Genomic DNA, 14888 nt, shown 5'->3' on the forward strand with positions numbered 1-14888 from the left:
CTGGGAACGGGTGGAGGGAATCAGGATGGATGTAGGGACCCAGATTGGGATGGGGGGGATCCACGCAGGCCCGGGGGGGAGCTGGGACCCCCCCCCCCCCCCCCCCCCCCCGCGCCCCCTCCCTGCCCCACTGCCCGCTCACTTCTCACAGTGATGGTGATGGGGGCGCTGCGCTTCCGCACGCTGCCCGTCTCTGTCTGCACCTGGCAGCTGTAGGACCCCGAGTGGGACGGCAGCAGCGCCGGCACCCGGTGCTGGGGGGCCGATTGCGGCCCCCCCACCAGCCGCCCATCCTGGTAGAAGAGGTGCTGCAGGGAGACGTGGGGCCGCAGCGCGTTGCCGTGGGTGGAGCAGAGCAGAGTCAGGGCGCTGCCCTCGGGGGGCTCCTGGGGACCCTGCAGGCTCAGCTCCGGCACTGAGAAGAGCTCTGGGAAGGAACAGAGCAGGGGGTGACAGCAGCACCGCTGCAGGGACCCCCCCCAAACCCCCGCCAAACCCACCCTAAACCTACCCCAAATACACCCCAAACCCACCCCAAACCCCCCCAACCCGCCCCCAAACCCACCCCAAACCCGCCCCTGCTCGGGCTCACCTCGCACCACGAGGTCAATTTGGGCAGAGGCTTCCCATCTTGCGATGAAGGAATGCACGTAGGCTGAGCAGTGATAGCTGCCGCTGTGCTGCTGCTCTGCTGGGGACAGCAGCAGTTCGTCCCCATGTCTGCCCTGCAGCAGCTTCCCGTCATGGAAGAACTTCACCAGGCTGAACTTTGTGTTTTTCCAGGCGCTGCAGCGCAGGGACAGCGAGTCCCCCTCCAGCACTGCCTGTGTTGGCACCTGCAGCACCAGCCAGTCTGTGGGAAAGCGTGAGAGAGGGCGCTGGGATGCACCGCCGTGCTCTGGGATGCACCCAAAGCGCACCCTGCGCACCCTGCCATGCGCTGCTGTGCGTCCACCCCATGCAGACGTCCCCAAAGTGCCATGGCTGCACGCAGGGTGGCAAAGGTTGGGAACCCGAACCTCCCACCAGCACCCATGGGTGCCGGCGGCTGCCGCTCACCATTAGAGGCTGTCAGGTCAACAGCAGGGCTGAGCTCAGAGCCTCGGGTCTGGCACTGGAAGCTGTATTTCCCTTTGCCACTCAGCTCCATGCGGAGGTGGTTTGATGGCGTTTTCTTCCACCACTGCCCATCCACGTACCAGGTGCTGGAGCTGCTCACGCTGGGCTCCCCGCAGGTCAGCTTCACACTCTGCCCCACGAACTGCGGTGTCCAGGGGGGGTCCATCGTCAGCAGGGGGGGTTGGGAGCCTGCAGGGGGGACGTGGGGACAGCAGCGTGCCGGGGACAGCGGGGGCTGGGGGACAGCGAGGGGGTCGGGGACTCACCAACGAGGCTGAGAAGCTGAGCTGGGGGAGAGAAGGGGACGGGGATGTGGGAGCTGCTGCCACCGTCACGTCAGCGCAGCGCCCATCCCTGCCCCGTGCTGCACCCCCCGCTGCCACTGCAACGGGGTTTGGGGACGCCTTCGTGGCGGCTGGGGGCTCCCAGGGGACGGCGCTGCGTCACAGCCGCCCACATCCTGCCATCCCCGGGGCTGCACGCGGCACTGGAAGCCTCTGCCCACCCCCATGGCACCGTTGCCACCGTCCCCTCACTCCCGTGTTCCGTCCCCATGGCGCCGCTGCCGCATCCCCACCTCCCCATCCCCGCGGTGCTCCTCGCCACCTCCCCATCCCCACAGCTCTGTGCCCACAGCACCCGCTGTCCCCTGGCCGGGTGGAGATGTGGGGCACAACGTGGACAAAGGGACGTGGCGACAGAGGACCCCCCCCCCACATCACAACGGCCCCCTCCCCACGCTCACCCCACAGCAGCAGCGCCGTGCTCCTCGCCATCCCCATGCACTCGCACTGAGGTGACAGCAGTGACAGCTTACATGTGATTTGAGGAAAAAGAGGAAGGAAACGGCAACGTCCCCAAGTTCCCCACTGCCTCTTCCCCCCCCATAAATGTCATTGCCCCAAACCCAGGGTTATGTGCTGGTGGCAGCGGGGAGGCACGGGGACATGGGGAGGAACTGGGATGCAGGACAGGGAATGGGATGGAGAGAAGGGGATAGCGAAGGGTTGGGGACAGCAGGAATGGGGACATGGGGGTGGGAAGAGAGTTGGAGATGGGAATGCGAATGGGGTGGGAAGTGGGATGGGAACAGGGATGAGGATGGGGAAAAGGACAGGGATGTGATGGGACAGCGGTGGGGACTGAGACAAGAATAAGGACAGGGATGGGGATGGGGACAGGAATGGGAACGTGGATGGGGTTGGGGATCGGGGTGGCGATAGGGGAGGGAATTGGCATGGGGACATGATGAGCATGGAGACATGGAGAGGGATGGGGATCGGGATGGGGATCAGCACAGGGAATGGGATGGAGAGAGGAAGAAGGATGGGGTCAGGAATAGGGATAGGAACAGAGATGGGGATGGGGACATAGACAAGGCTGGTGATGGGATGGGACCGGCACAGGGAATGGATGGAGACACGATGGGAACGGCGGTGGGGACGCCAGCGGCTCCTCAGGGCTCCTCGCAGCCCTTCCCGCCCCCCCAGCTCACGGGCGGCTCTCAGGACCCCGCATTCGTCCCCTCGGCTCCTTCCCAGCACGGCCGCCAGGGGGCGCCACGGCAACCCAGCACTGCAGCGCCCCCTGGCGGCCGGATAACGAGGTAGGCGGGGCTTAAAAGGGCGGGGCTTCGAAGGGGCGTGGCCACGCGAGCGGGAGCTCCATGCGGAGCGGATCGAATGGGTGCTGATGGGCTGGGGGTTGAGGTCCAGGGGTGTCAGGGCTTCGTGCTTTGTGCTGCAGTATTTTGCCCTGTCCCCGGCCTGCCCTGCCCCCTCCATCACCGCTGCCCTCCTCCTCCCCGTCTCCGTGCCACAGCAGTGCCACCCACGTGCAGCTCTGGGGCGATGCTATCGGTGGGGTGGTTGGGGGGGGTGAGGCTGCGATTTCCTGTTTCTTCACCACTAAAACGCACTTGAGAAGTGGACAGGGCTGCTGATGTCACCGCTGCCACTTCCATCCCTGTTGCAAGAGCATGGGGACGGCAAGAGGCGCAGAGCCGCTGCTGTGGGGTGAGCGTGGGGTGGGGGCCACTGTGGGATGTGTCCCCGTGCCCCACATCCCCTCTGTCCTGGGGGACACTGGGTGCTGTGGGAGTGGGGCCACGGGGAACAGAACCGTGAGGATGGGGTGGCTGTGCAAAAAGGGCATAGATGGCTGTGCAAAAAGGGAAGGGGATGTGCGGACAGCCAGCAAAGGGAGGGGAGGTGGGATGGCGTGATGAGGTTGGGGACACTGAGATGGGTGCTGCGCTGACATAACGGTGACAGCAGCTCCCACGTCCCCGTCCCCTTCTCTCCTCCAGCTCAGCTTCTCAGCCTTGAGAAAGCAAACGGGATCCTGGGCGCCATCAGCAGAGGGGGGGCAGCAGGGCCAGGGAGGCGATCGTCCCTCTGTGCTCTGCTCTCTGAGGCCCCGTCTGCAGCACTGCGTCCAGGGCTGGGGGTTCCCAGACAAGACGGGGAGCTGTGGGAGAGGAGCCAGAGGAGCCGCAGGGATGAGCAGGGGCTGCAGCAGCTCCGTGCAAAGCCAGGCACACGCGCGCTTCTCAGAGCACTTCCGGGCCACGCGTTGCGGTCTGCAGTGCACTTCCGGTCAATCCGCTCAAAGTTCCGGTGCCTTTGAGCTGACTTCCGTTCTCTCCACGCCGTCTCCGTCTTTTCTCCTGCTGACTTCCGCTTTTTCCCCAGCCGACTTCCGCTGTTGCCCTGCTGACTTCCGCTCTTTCCCCTTTAACTTCCGGTCTCTGGGTGCTGACTCGGCCTTCCTCCGGCGCGGAGGTTGGGCGCTCCGCGGGGCTCGGGGGGCGGCCGGGGGGGGAGAGGGCGGAGGGGGGCTGGTGCTGCGGCCCCGGGCCTGGTGGCTGGAGCTGGGTGGGTGTTGGGTGTTGGGGGCCGCACGGAGGATCTCCGGGCACCCGGTGCGGGCTGCGAGGCCTCCAGCGCCCGGCCCGGCGAAAAGGCCGCAGTTTGATGCCATTCTGTCTTCCTTTGCCTCCAGATGAAGCTCCTGATCCTTGCTGCGTTTGCCCTCTTTTCTGTGGCCCGCTGTGAGGAGGGCGCCAGGCTGCTGGCCTCCAAGTCTCTGCTCAACAGATACGCAGTGGAGGGCAAAGACCTCACTCTGCAGTACAACATCTACAACGTCGGCTCCAGGTAAGCCTGCTCCGTGCTTCTCGTGTTGTGTGTGTGCCTGGAGGAGCTGTGAGGATCTCTGGGCTCCATAATGCACTGTTATCCTCCGCCCCCAGCTGGGAGCTCAGCACAGGGCACGAAGGCTGAGTTCCTCCTTCTGGAGCTGTTGTGTCTGCCTGCCGTGGAGCAGAAACTCATCTCATCTCGTGATGCTTTTCTGCCCGTTCACACGGAATCTTTCTTTGCTTCGTGAGCATTTCCTTTGCGTCCAGTTCCCTTTTTTGCAGCTTCATATTGCTCTCCTCTTTCTGCTTGTAACGCACCAACCCCCCTCGCTTCTCTTTGTGCCCTTTTTCTTTCACGAATCACTTTCCCCAGCAGCTGAACCATCCCTGTGGGGCTGCCATCCCTTCATTCAGTGCAGCACCCAGCTGTGACTCGCTTCTTATCCTGTTTTTTCTTTTCTTGTTGCATTCAGTGCTGCTTTAGATGTGGAGCTGTCAGATGATTCCTTCCCCCCGGAGGATTTTGGCATCGTCTCTGGGATGCTCAACGTCAAGTGGGACAGAATTGCTCCGTATCTTTTCACGTTTTGGGTTTATTTTCCCTCCCAGCGCTCAGTTTTGCCCCCAAACATCTCATAGTTCTCCCATCCTCCTTCAGTGTCACGGAAATGACACCACGCCAGACCTGGGGGGAGGTGCTGGGTGCAAACGTCTCCTCTTGAGGGTGCCTTAAGAAGCAAACAAACCAAACTTGCTTGCAGACAGACCCAAATCAGTTCGTATGGTTGGGGAAAAAGGGGTTGGTTGGGTCAGCTTTGGGTGGGCCTGGGTACCTGTAACTACAGAGAGCCCTTCTACCCAAACCTTCACGTTCCTTCCTTTGGAGTGCCTCTGTTTTCATTAACTTGTGGCCCTCAGGGCAAGCAATGTGTCCCACACGGTGGTTCTGCGGCCTCTCAAAGCTGGATATTTCAACTTCACCTCTGCTACCATCACCTACCTGGCACAGGAGGGCGGGCAGGTCGTGGTGAGTGGCTCGGCTGCGTGTGGGATCTCTCCCCACGCTGAATGGTGGAGCTGCCTTTCCGTGTCCTGTGTGCTGGGGGATGCTTCCTGTCCCTGCAGTCTCAAATTCACATGCTTTGCTGTGAGCAGGGAAGGTGGCAGATCCTATTCCTCTGCCTTTGCTTTTTCAGGTTGGTTTCACGAGTGCTCCTGGGCAGGGAGGAATCCTGGCTCAGCGTGAGTTCGACAGGAGGTTCTCCCCTCATTTTGTGAGTATCTGCTGGCTGGGGATTGCAGTTGCTCTGTGCTCAACCCCACACACACAGTGGGATCGCAGTCAGTCCACATCGGCGGCCCAGAAGGGCATCACTGAGCAGGAGAGTGGCTTCCATCCCAGCTCAGAGGAGCAGTGCAGGATTTCAGGAGGAGGGAGGGCGATCGCATGGTTGTTTTGACTTGGAATGGTTTCTTCCAGCTGGACTGGGCGGCCTTTGGTGTGATGACTCTGCCCTCCATTGGGATCCCGCTGCTGCTGTGGTACTCGAGCAAGAGAAAATACGACACCCCCAAGACCAAAAAGAACTGAGAGTGGCCCCGTGGGCCCCCCCAGAGCTCAGGAGAGAGCAGACAGAGCAGCACAGAGCAGCACCGAGGTGCAGGGGTGTTCAGATCAGCAGCAGCAGCTCCTGCAGAGCGCTGCATTTCAGCCCTGCTGGTGAGAGGGAGCCCCTGCTGGCACCGCTCTGCTTTTTTTTCTCACTCTTATTGCAGTGAAGAGTTGCTGGTTTGGTTTTTCTTTGTTGCTCTGGTGAGGGTGGAGGTGTGTGGAGGTACGGAGGATTTTGTAATAAATGCCCTGAAAGAAGCCTGCCTTTCTGTCACTGGGAGGTGCCTCCAGGAGCGGCTGAGGGGCGTGCAGATGGGAAAATAAATCCACACATCATTCCGGCAGGAGGAAGAACGGAAGAGGAGAAGCAGTGGAAGCGTGGGGAGCAGAACTGGCTTTGCAGGGTCCGTTCCTTTGCTCCCTGCAGGACTGGTGCTTGGCAGAGCTGCCCAGCAGCTCCAGGTTGTTGTTCGTTGCTTCCCTGCTGTGAGTGAATCCCGCTGCAGCTCCGGGTTGGACACTGGTTTGTGCTTTTCCTCTGGAGGTGCTGCGGTGTGATGAGGAGCCTTGCAGGGGGGCAGGGTGAGGATGGGGAGCCCTTGGAGATCTCTGGGGCGCGTGGGGAAGCCCCTCATTCACCCAGGAGCAAATGGAGGAGGTCTGGGAGTAGTTTAGAGCGCCCTGGAGTGCAGCAGGGGTACCTGGAAGTGTCTGTTGTGTCCTAAGGTCTGTGTATGCTCTGGGGTACCTGAGAGCACACTGAGGGGTCTCAGAAGCCTCAAAGTCATCCCAGAACACACCGAGGAGCTTTGAGGGTTCTGTGGGACGCCGTGAAGTCACCAAAGCACCAACAAGGAAACTCCAGCACTGCTGCCAAAGGCGACAAGCAGGCAAATCCCAGCAGCGGAGGGACGAGGAGACAGCGGAGCAGGGGGCGCATGGCTGGAGCCCTTCTGGCACACGATGGAGCCTCCAGAGCCCTGCACAGATTCGGGGGATCGCTGAAACTCATCTTTTATTTTTATTTTCTGAACAAAAACCTGCGATTTCGTAGATACCAGGCAGAGAGAAAATCACGGCCGCGTCAGCGCAGCGATCGGAGAGGAAGGTGCGATCTCCGTTTTAACAACTGTTGGCATTGCAATTTTACTATGGGGAAAAAAGGACAAATCACCTTTTTCTTTTTTCTTTTTCTCCTCCAAGAAGCCGGCGGTGGGTGCCTGAAAACCATCCTCTAAAATCCTCCCACCAGCTCCACACAAAGAACTGCACCCCTAGGGACAGAAGCTGATTCTTGCAGGCAGTGATTGACAGAAGCTGGGCCGGAGGCCTCCCCAGGCACGGAGGGCTGCTCCTATATCTGTGGGTACGAGGCGTAGCTGGCGATCCCGCAGTGGTTCGAGTGGTTCCTTGACATGCGGATGTAACCCCCGTCGCCAAAGCGTTCACCCCAACTTTTGGGAGAGGAAACAGACAGGTTAGAAAAGCGGGATTCCCTTCTCTGCACAGCGTCTGCTGTCAGCCCCCCGTGCTTCCCAGGTCTCTGCCACAGCTTTTTGCAGGCGGCGATGAAACCGTTCTGTGCCTTCATCAACCTCTGCACGGCATTTTGAACTCCAGATTCTTTCTCGTAAGGGAAGTTTGGGGGGTGTGAAGTGTCCTAAAGGCATTTTGAGTCTCTTCCCGCTGCCGGAAGGACGTTGGGGGGCTGTGACAGAGCCGAGCGCCAACCATGGGGAACGACGCAAGGACCGAAACCAATTTTGTCCCACAGCCGCAGCCCCACTGCGCTCTGCATCCAGCTGCTCTGTACGAGCAGAGCGCGCTCGTGTCGGGGTTGGACTCAATGACCTTTAAGGTTTTCTCCAACCTGAGCGATTCTATGATTCTGTGACCATCAGACGTTGTCAGGTCAGTGGATGAGGGCAGCCCGCTGCGCACCCGCAGCCCCTTCACCTGTTTTTCACCAGCCAGAAGTCCTTCTCGTTGAGGGCGCCGTACCCAACCACCAGCACGCCGTGGTTCACCTCCTGTGTGCAGCGCGGGTCGTCGTAAACCCCTGCAAAGCAGCAGAGCTCGGAGGGAGCGGAGCCTCCCAGGCGCAGCGGGACCAACGCTGACCAACGCCTCCGTCTGAGCCCTGCGCTCCAGTTTTTGCCCAATTCAGCCCAGATTTCAGCTCCGTCACCTTTACACTGAGATACAGAAGACAAAGGCGTGACTGCGGATCTGCATGGCCCCAGGTAAAGGGGAAAGGGTCGTACCTGACCGGTACAGGAAGAAGGTGGGCTGTGCTGCATCGATGGCGACGGAGATGGGCCCAATGTTGGCAACAGCATCTTTTAGGGCAGCTTCATCAGCGTAGGGCAGCTCCACGTACTTGGAGCACGTGGCAGCACGCGAGGAAACGTTGTACTGGCACGTCCCATTCTGGTGGGAACAAGAGGAAGGTGTGGAAGCCACCAGGAGACCTCGAAGCCTTCAGGTGCTTCAGCCCTTCCACCCTGCACCACCACCCCGTTCTCTGCTTCTCTTTGACACCATTTTTCTGTACACAGAGTTACGGAGTAGACGGATGAATCACAGAAACCATGGGATCACAGCACAGGAAGGGACCGCAAAGATGTAGAACCGCAGAACCACGGGATGGCCTGGTTCAGAGAGACCTTAGAGTCGGGATTTTAGAGTGTTTGGGTTGGAAGGGATCTCGAAGGTCACGGAACCCTGGAATCCCAGCAGTTTGGGTTGGAAGGGACCTCAGGGATCACAGAACCGTGGGGTTCTGGAACGGCTGCAGTGGAAGGGACACAGAGCAGCTTCCCTCTGACCTCCTTCCAGCACCGTGTTTTGAAGCCACTGAGTCACTCCGGGTCATTCCGGGTTTTGTCTTTTGACATCCAGACTCTCGGCACTGGGACATTAATTTGCTGGTGGCTCAGCAATGTGACGCAGCACGGGGACAGCATTGCGACGGGTGACTTATCAGAAATGTCCTTTGCTGGAGGAATCGCCACCTTGGCTCTGCTTTCCGTTGACAAGAGCCGCCTACCTGAGCCGTGTAGGGGTAGGATTCCTCCGAGTCGATGCCGCCGTTGTCTATGATGTACTGGAAGGCGTTGGTCATGAAGCCCCCGCTGCAGCCCTTGTTGCCGTACATCGTGGAGCAATCCACCAGGTTCTGGGTGCTCAGCGACACCAACTTCCCCGTTTTCAGCTTCACCTGAGCCTCGAGGGCTCCCACGGCACTGAACGCCCAGCACGCCCCGCAGGCGCCCTACAAGAACCCGCGTTGGTGCTCAGCACTGCCTTCGGGCCCACGGGACGGGACGGGATGGGGAGAGAACTTCCCACCTGGTTCTTCACCTCCGTGACGCAGCCCTTCTCCCTCCAGTCCACGGCATCCGGGGCGCCGCCGCGTCGGTGGTACCTGGAGGTCCTGCTGTGCCCAGAGGGGACGCGGAGCCCCGTGAGGAGCGCAGCCACCTCCTCGCTGGTCTGGGAGGAGAAGCAGCAACTCGTGACGTCCCTCCCTCTGTCAGGACTCACACAGAGCGCACGGGGGCTGAGCTTCCCTCGAGATGCGGAAGTTCGGGGTTTGGGGGGAGACCTGTGGCTTTTTCTTTAAACGGATACGTGGGTGTTTAAGTCCCAACCATTCACTGGAATGGGCAAGAAATAGAAAGCACGGAGCTGGGCTCCAGCAGCTCTGTGTCTCACGGAAACACCCCACAGCCCCGGGGAATGGAGTGGGGACAATTTGCGCACGTCACGGCCGGGACCGGGGCCACGCACCACAAACACTGCAGTAAGAGGGAGATTTCCTCACACCCCATTGCCTCACAGGGCAGTGTGGCATGGCGAGGCCATGGGAGGCCGCGAGGAGAGGAGGGGATGAATCATAGAGCCAGCGAGGCTGGAAAAGACCTCCAAGATCATCAAATCCAACCGTCAACACACAGCCACCGCCAGCCCCGCTCACGGAGCTGTGGATTTGTTAAGGTTGGAGAGGAGCCCCAAGGCCACCATCCCACCCCAATCCACCCCCTGCTGCCGCTTGCAGAACCATCAAGGCTGGAAACGACCTCCAAGGTCTCCAAACCCAACCCAGCCCCACCATCCACGTCCCCCGGCGCCGCGTCTCCGTGCTCCTCGCCCCCCTCCAGAGGTGGTGACCCCCCCTGCACAGACAGCCCTTCCCGTTAAGGCTTTCCCTGCCACCCCACGGCGCCCCTCACCATGTCCCCCATGTGGTTCATGCCCAGCTGGTAGGAGTGCAGCCCCAAGGAGTGCTCCAGGTTGTGCAGCGTCACCAGGCGCAGGTTCTTCTCCCACGTTGCGCGGCGCTGCCCTTCCTCGATCTGAAACCAAACCCCACCCCACAGATCAACCCCTGGGGCAGCCGCTGCGCCCCCACGGCCGACCTCCCCCCGTACCTGATGGCGGTACGCCTTCCCATGGGCTTTCTTCCAGAGCTGCCAGTGCTGATCCAGCGTAGGGTCCGGGTGCCCCATTGCGGCCAGCAGAGTGAGCAGGGCAGCGATGCAGCGCAGCAGCTCCATGTTGTACAGCAGAGTGGGGCTGCGTGTGAGCAGTGAGTGTGAGCAGTGAGTGTGAGTGTGAGCACTGCGTGTGAGCACTGCGTGACAGAGCCGGTTTGGTGAGGGAGGAGCGGGTCGGGGTGTCATCACAGGGTGATGCCGACTGCCCCGTCCTGACCACAGCACCGCAGCTCTGGGATGGACTCAAAGAGCCCTCGGGGGGAGGTTGGCCGGGTGTCACACAGACGGCGACACATCTGGGCGCAGAAAGGAGTCTGGACACACAGACAGCCAGACACGGGGGCACGGCTGGACAGAGGGACACAGATACGGAGATGCGTCCAGGCACAGGGATGTATTTGGACACGGGGACACAGGGACACATCAGGACACAGGGACACACCTGGACATGGGGACACATCAGACACACGGACACATCGGACACACGGACACAACAACCTCTGAGCACCGCCCTCCTTCCCTCCCCACGCCGCTCCGTGCGCCCCATGGCCGCTCACTCAAACCTGTGATTTTGCAGCACCTCCCCAAAAAAAGAAGAAAAAAAAAGGCAAAGCCATGAGAGCCCCGTTGCCCCCCATCCCCCCAGGAGGGTCTGCTGCCCCCCCCATGGATCCAGGCAGGAGGGGCTGCACCCCACGCTTTCACTTCCCCATCACGCAGCTCCCAGAGCTCCGCACCGCAGACGCGACGCACGAACCTCAGCAGGGCCTGAAGGTGGTGGGGGGCGCAGCCACGTCCGGGGGGCACCCGGGGGTCCCCGCTGTCCCCTCACCTCACACCCAGCGCCCGCAGCGCAGAGAATCACGTGAGCCCAGAAATGAGGAAACGCTTTGATTTCATTTTCACTTTGCTGAGCCCGACCCGCTGGCTCCCATTGGCGGAGCGCTTCCATCGCTCCTCACCAAATCACCTCTCGCCACCACGAGACCCAAACGAGCGCACGGCAAAAATCACTTTTTCTGCTTGACTTGACAAAAAATCGCTGCTTTTTCACTTGCTTTGACCAAAGGGCCGTACAAAAAAATCACCTTTTTTTGCTCGCTTTGACCAAAGTCGGCCGTTTCTCCTTGCGGACACAAAATTCTCCTGTAGAAAAGCCCTCTTTTTTCCCCTCTGCTTGACCAAAATCACCGTTTTTCACCCCAACAGAGCGAAGCGGCCCGCAAAGAACGCATTCTGTGTCGATAAGGGGAGCAGGAGGGGACATCTGGGGGGAGACAACCCCCTGCCCCCCGCTCATCCACCACCACCCGGACCCCTCCCCCCCGAGCAGCCCCAGCGCGCCCCTCTGCCCGCCCCATAACGCAGAGATTCTCCACGCTCACAGCTTTCTCCCCAACCACTTTTATTTGAAAAACAAAATCCCATCGCCCTCCTCAATCCCCCGAGGGACACAGAGATGAGATGCACTGGGGGGGGGGGGGTTCCAGCCCCCCAGCCCCACTCCTGCAGACGGACGCTGGCGCCGCTCACATTTTGGGGAAGCTGGCGAGGTTGGCGATGCCGCAGGCGTTGTTCATATTGCGGGCCAGCAGCACGTAGCCCTTATTGCCCCATTCCGTGCCCCAGCTGTGCAAGGGGGGGCGCAGCATCAGTTGTTGCTTCGGCCACCCCAAGGCCGGAGGGGTGAGGATGGGGGCTGGGGTCCCGTTCCTCCATACCTGTTCTTGAGGATCCAGTGCTTGGTGCCCTTCTGCGCGCCGTACCCCACCGCCAGCACCGCGTGGTTGATGTTCTCTGCGTTGCAGCTGGTGTCGTAGTACACCCCTATGGGGGGGCAGAGCTCCGTGCCTCAGTTTCCCCCTGCACAGAGGCGTTCCCTCACCCCTCACCCCCTCCGTGTCTCAGTTCCCCCCACCGACCCCAACCAGAGGGATCAGATGGGTTCCCCCGTCCTTCGTCCCCTCCACACCTCAGTCTCCCCCCAGCAGACGGTTCCCCCAACCTTCACCCCATCTATGCCTCATTTTCCCCCACTGCCCCCCATGATTGGGGTCCCCCCGCCCCTCACCGCGGCTGTAGAACTGGAAGGAGGGCAGACTGGCATCAATGCCCACCGACACGGGCCCGATCCTGGCCACAGCACGCTTCAGAGCTTTCTCGTTGCCCTCGGGGATCTCCCGGTAGCCGCGGCATTTGGCCGCCTTCCCGGTGGGGCTGTACATGCAGCTCTCATCCTGCAGGACCCGCGGGGCCGAATGAACCACGGCGATGGGGGCATAGGGGGGATGAGCCCACGGGCTGCCCCCCGGCCCCCCAGACCTGCCCGATGTAGGGGTACGCATCCTCCGAGTCGATGCCGCGGTTCTGCCGGACGTACTCGAAGGCGTTGGTCATGTAGCCTCCGCCGCAGCCGTTGTTGTTGGAGACGCAGTCCACCAGATTCTGGGGGCTGAGCGAAAGCAGTTTCCCCGTCCGACGCTTCAGCTGCCCTTCCAGGGCTCCCACCGAGCTGAAAGCCCAACACGAACCGCACTGCCCCTGCGGGGATGCGGGGTGACAGCGTGGGGTGACGCGGGGGGGAGCCACGTGGGGCGGACCCCCATCGGCGCCGCGCTCACCTGGTTCTTAACGGGGGTCACGTAGCCCTTCCGCCTCCAATCCACGGCCGGCGGGGCTCTGCTGCTCCAGTCGGGGACGTACAGGGTGCCATTGGGGCGCAGGCGGCTCCGGGGGACCCTCAGCCCCGTCATCGTCCTCACCACCTCCTCACTGGTCTGGGGGTGGAGAGGGGCGGGGGGGGGGGGGGCCTGGGGCTCAGCAGCACCAAAGGGTGCCGCGGCCGTCCCCACCGCTACCCCACACCGTCCCCTCCGCTGTCCCCATTGCTGCCCCCATCTCTGTCCCCACCGCCATCCCCACTGCTGTCACCTGCCCCCATCATGGTCCCCCATTGCTGCCTCCACTGCCGTCCCCACTGTTGTCCCAGTTGTCCCCACCTGTCCCCATTGCTGCCCCACTGTTTTCCCAACCCCTGCCCCCATTGCTGCCCCCCGGCCCCACTCACCAAATCCCCCAGGTGGTTCATGGCCAGCTGGAAGGAATGCCTTCCCAGCGCGTGCTCTGCGTTGTGGGCGTTGATGTAGCGCAGGTTTTTCTCCCAAATCAATCTCCGCGATATTTCATCCTCCTGGGATGAGACGGCGCTGGGACGGACGGACGGACGGACACCAGCCTCACCCCAGCACCGACCCCATAGCGACACCACCGCCCTGCAGCCCCCAGCCCCACACCTTGCCGTTGTACTGCTTGCTGTGCTTTCTCTTCCATAAGTCCCATTGGGCGTCCAGCTCCGGCTCGGGGCGCAGCTGTGCCACGGCCACGGGGAGCAGCAGCGCCAGCAGTGCGGGCCTGGGGGGCAGCAGAGTGATGAGGGTGGGGGGGCCTGAGCCCGGCGGTGCTGGGATGGGGGGGGGCAGCATCCCACTCATCCCACAGCTGCAGGGAGCGGAGCCCACAGGGACGCAGAGCCCAGAGCTGCAGCGGCATCGGCTGTAGGGGACCCTCAGCACTGCTCACCATGGGGGGATCCAGGACCCCCCCCCACCATCAGATTTGGGGATCGGGACCCCGACCCCCCCACACACAGTCAGATGTGGGCCAGGCCCCGCTGCCAGCATGCAAGCATCCCATGATCGGGGACAGCTGGTTCCCATTAAAGCTCTGCTGGAACCCACATCAGGATCCCGTGGCTGGGCAGAGGGGGGTTGGGGGGGGAAACCATCAGACCCCCCCCCTTCAACCCCCAACCCCCCCCACCCACACCCCCAACACAGGGCAGGCAGCACTGCAGCCCCCAAGCGCTCTCTGTGCCTCAGTTTCCCCTCCCTGACCCCAACCAGCAGAAGCTCTGGCTGTCGCCACATCGACCCCATTCCCCCCATCCCCACTGGGCCGCCCTCCCCTGGGGGGGGCAGAGGAAGGGGGGGGGGGCACAGCAGCCCCCAGCCTCACCGCAGCATCGCTCTGCCAGGGATGGAAGCTCAGTGCGGACGGGACGGAGCTGCTGCTGCTTCGTTGGCTCTTTTATGGCGTCGGATTGAGGAAGTGGAGGCAGCTGGAAAATGTTGGCAGTGGGAGCGAACAGCAGCGGAGGGAGGGAGGAGACCGAGGGGAAGGGGGGGCAGCCCCCCCCCAGTGCTTTCACATGATGCTGCTGGGGGGTGAGGGCTGAGTCACCCCATAGAGGGGAACCACCGCCACGGCCTGGGGTCACTGCTGAGCAGGGGGGACTCAGGGGGGTGCAGAGATGGGGGCGCAGAGATGGGGGTCCAGGCAGCGGCCCTGGGGGGAGCAGGCAGCGGTTTTGCCGCCCCCCTTCCTTCACTCACTGCCCCATGGGGGTCACACACTGCAGTCGCCTCCTGCCCTCCTCCTCTGCCCCAGATGGGGATGAAGAGTCCCAGCGTGGGGCTGTGGGGGGCAGACGGACAGACGGACCCCCCCAGGGCTGAGC

The 14888-nt window shown here is 62.0% G+C and overlaps 4 protein-coding genes across 4 annotated transcripts; 1 reads left to right on the top strand and 3 right to left on the bottom strand.

Moving 5' to 3' along the window:
• Positions 1-142: 142 nt before the first annotated feature.
• LOC306956365 (high affinity immunoglobulin gamma Fc receptor I-like) lies at positions 143-1674 on the bottom strand (the record flags this gene model as incomplete). Its single annotated transcript, XM_079550968.1, has 4 exons — positions 143-427; positions 593-853; positions 1060-1308; positions 1656-1674. Coding segments are annotated over 4 exons (814 nt in total), but the record flags the coding sequence as incomplete, so codon positions are not given.
• Positions 1675-4122: 2448 nt separating this feature from the next.
• Positions 4123-5852, top strand: SSR2 (signal sequence receptor subunit 2; the record flags this gene model as incomplete). Its single annotated transcript, XM_079550970.1, has 5 exons — positions 4123-4277; positions 4735-4833; positions 5180-5288; positions 5458-5535; positions 5742-5852. 5 exons carry the CDS (start codon positions 4123-4125, stop codon positions 5850-5852), a joined length of 552 nt encoding a protein of 183 aa, XP_079407096.1.
• A 1375-nt stretch (positions 5853-7227) lies between these two features.
• CTSS (cathepsin S) lies at positions 7228-11282 on the bottom strand (the record flags this gene model as incomplete). Its single annotated transcript, XM_079550984.1, has 8 exons — positions 11126-11282; positions 10307-10477; positions 10109-10231; positions 9225-9368; positions 8923-9147; positions 8138-8303; positions 7830-7932; positions 7228-7327 (listed from the first exon to the last, which is right to left on the bottom strand). The coding sequence occupies exons 2-8, from the start codon at positions 10430-10432 to the stop codon at positions 7228-7230; spliced, it is 987 nt and encodes a 328-aa protein (XP_079407110.1). The 5' UTR covers positions 10433-10477; positions 11126-11282.
• A 619-nt stretch (positions 11283-11901) lies between these two features.
• On the bottom strand, positions 11902-14394 carry CTSK (cathepsin K; the record flags this gene model as incomplete). Its single annotated transcript, XM_079550948.1, has 8 exons — positions 11902-12001; positions 12094-12199; positions 12444-12609; positions 12695-12913; positions 12994-13149; positions 13440-13562; positions 13666-13783; positions 14387-14394. The coding sequence occupies 8 exons, from the start codon at positions 14392-14394 to the stop codon at positions 11902-11904; spliced, it is 996 nt and encodes a 331-aa protein (XP_079407074.1).
• Between the last annotated feature and the right edge of the window lie 494 nt (positions 14395-14888).

This window comes from Tetrao urogallus (assembly GCF_951394365.1).
Source record: "Tetrao urogallus genome assembly, contig: SUPER_28_unloc_2, whole genome shotgun sequence".
NCBI classification, from domain to species: domain Eukaryota; kingdom Metazoa; phylum Chordata; class Aves; order Galliformes; family Phasianidae; genus Tetrao; species Tetrao urogallus.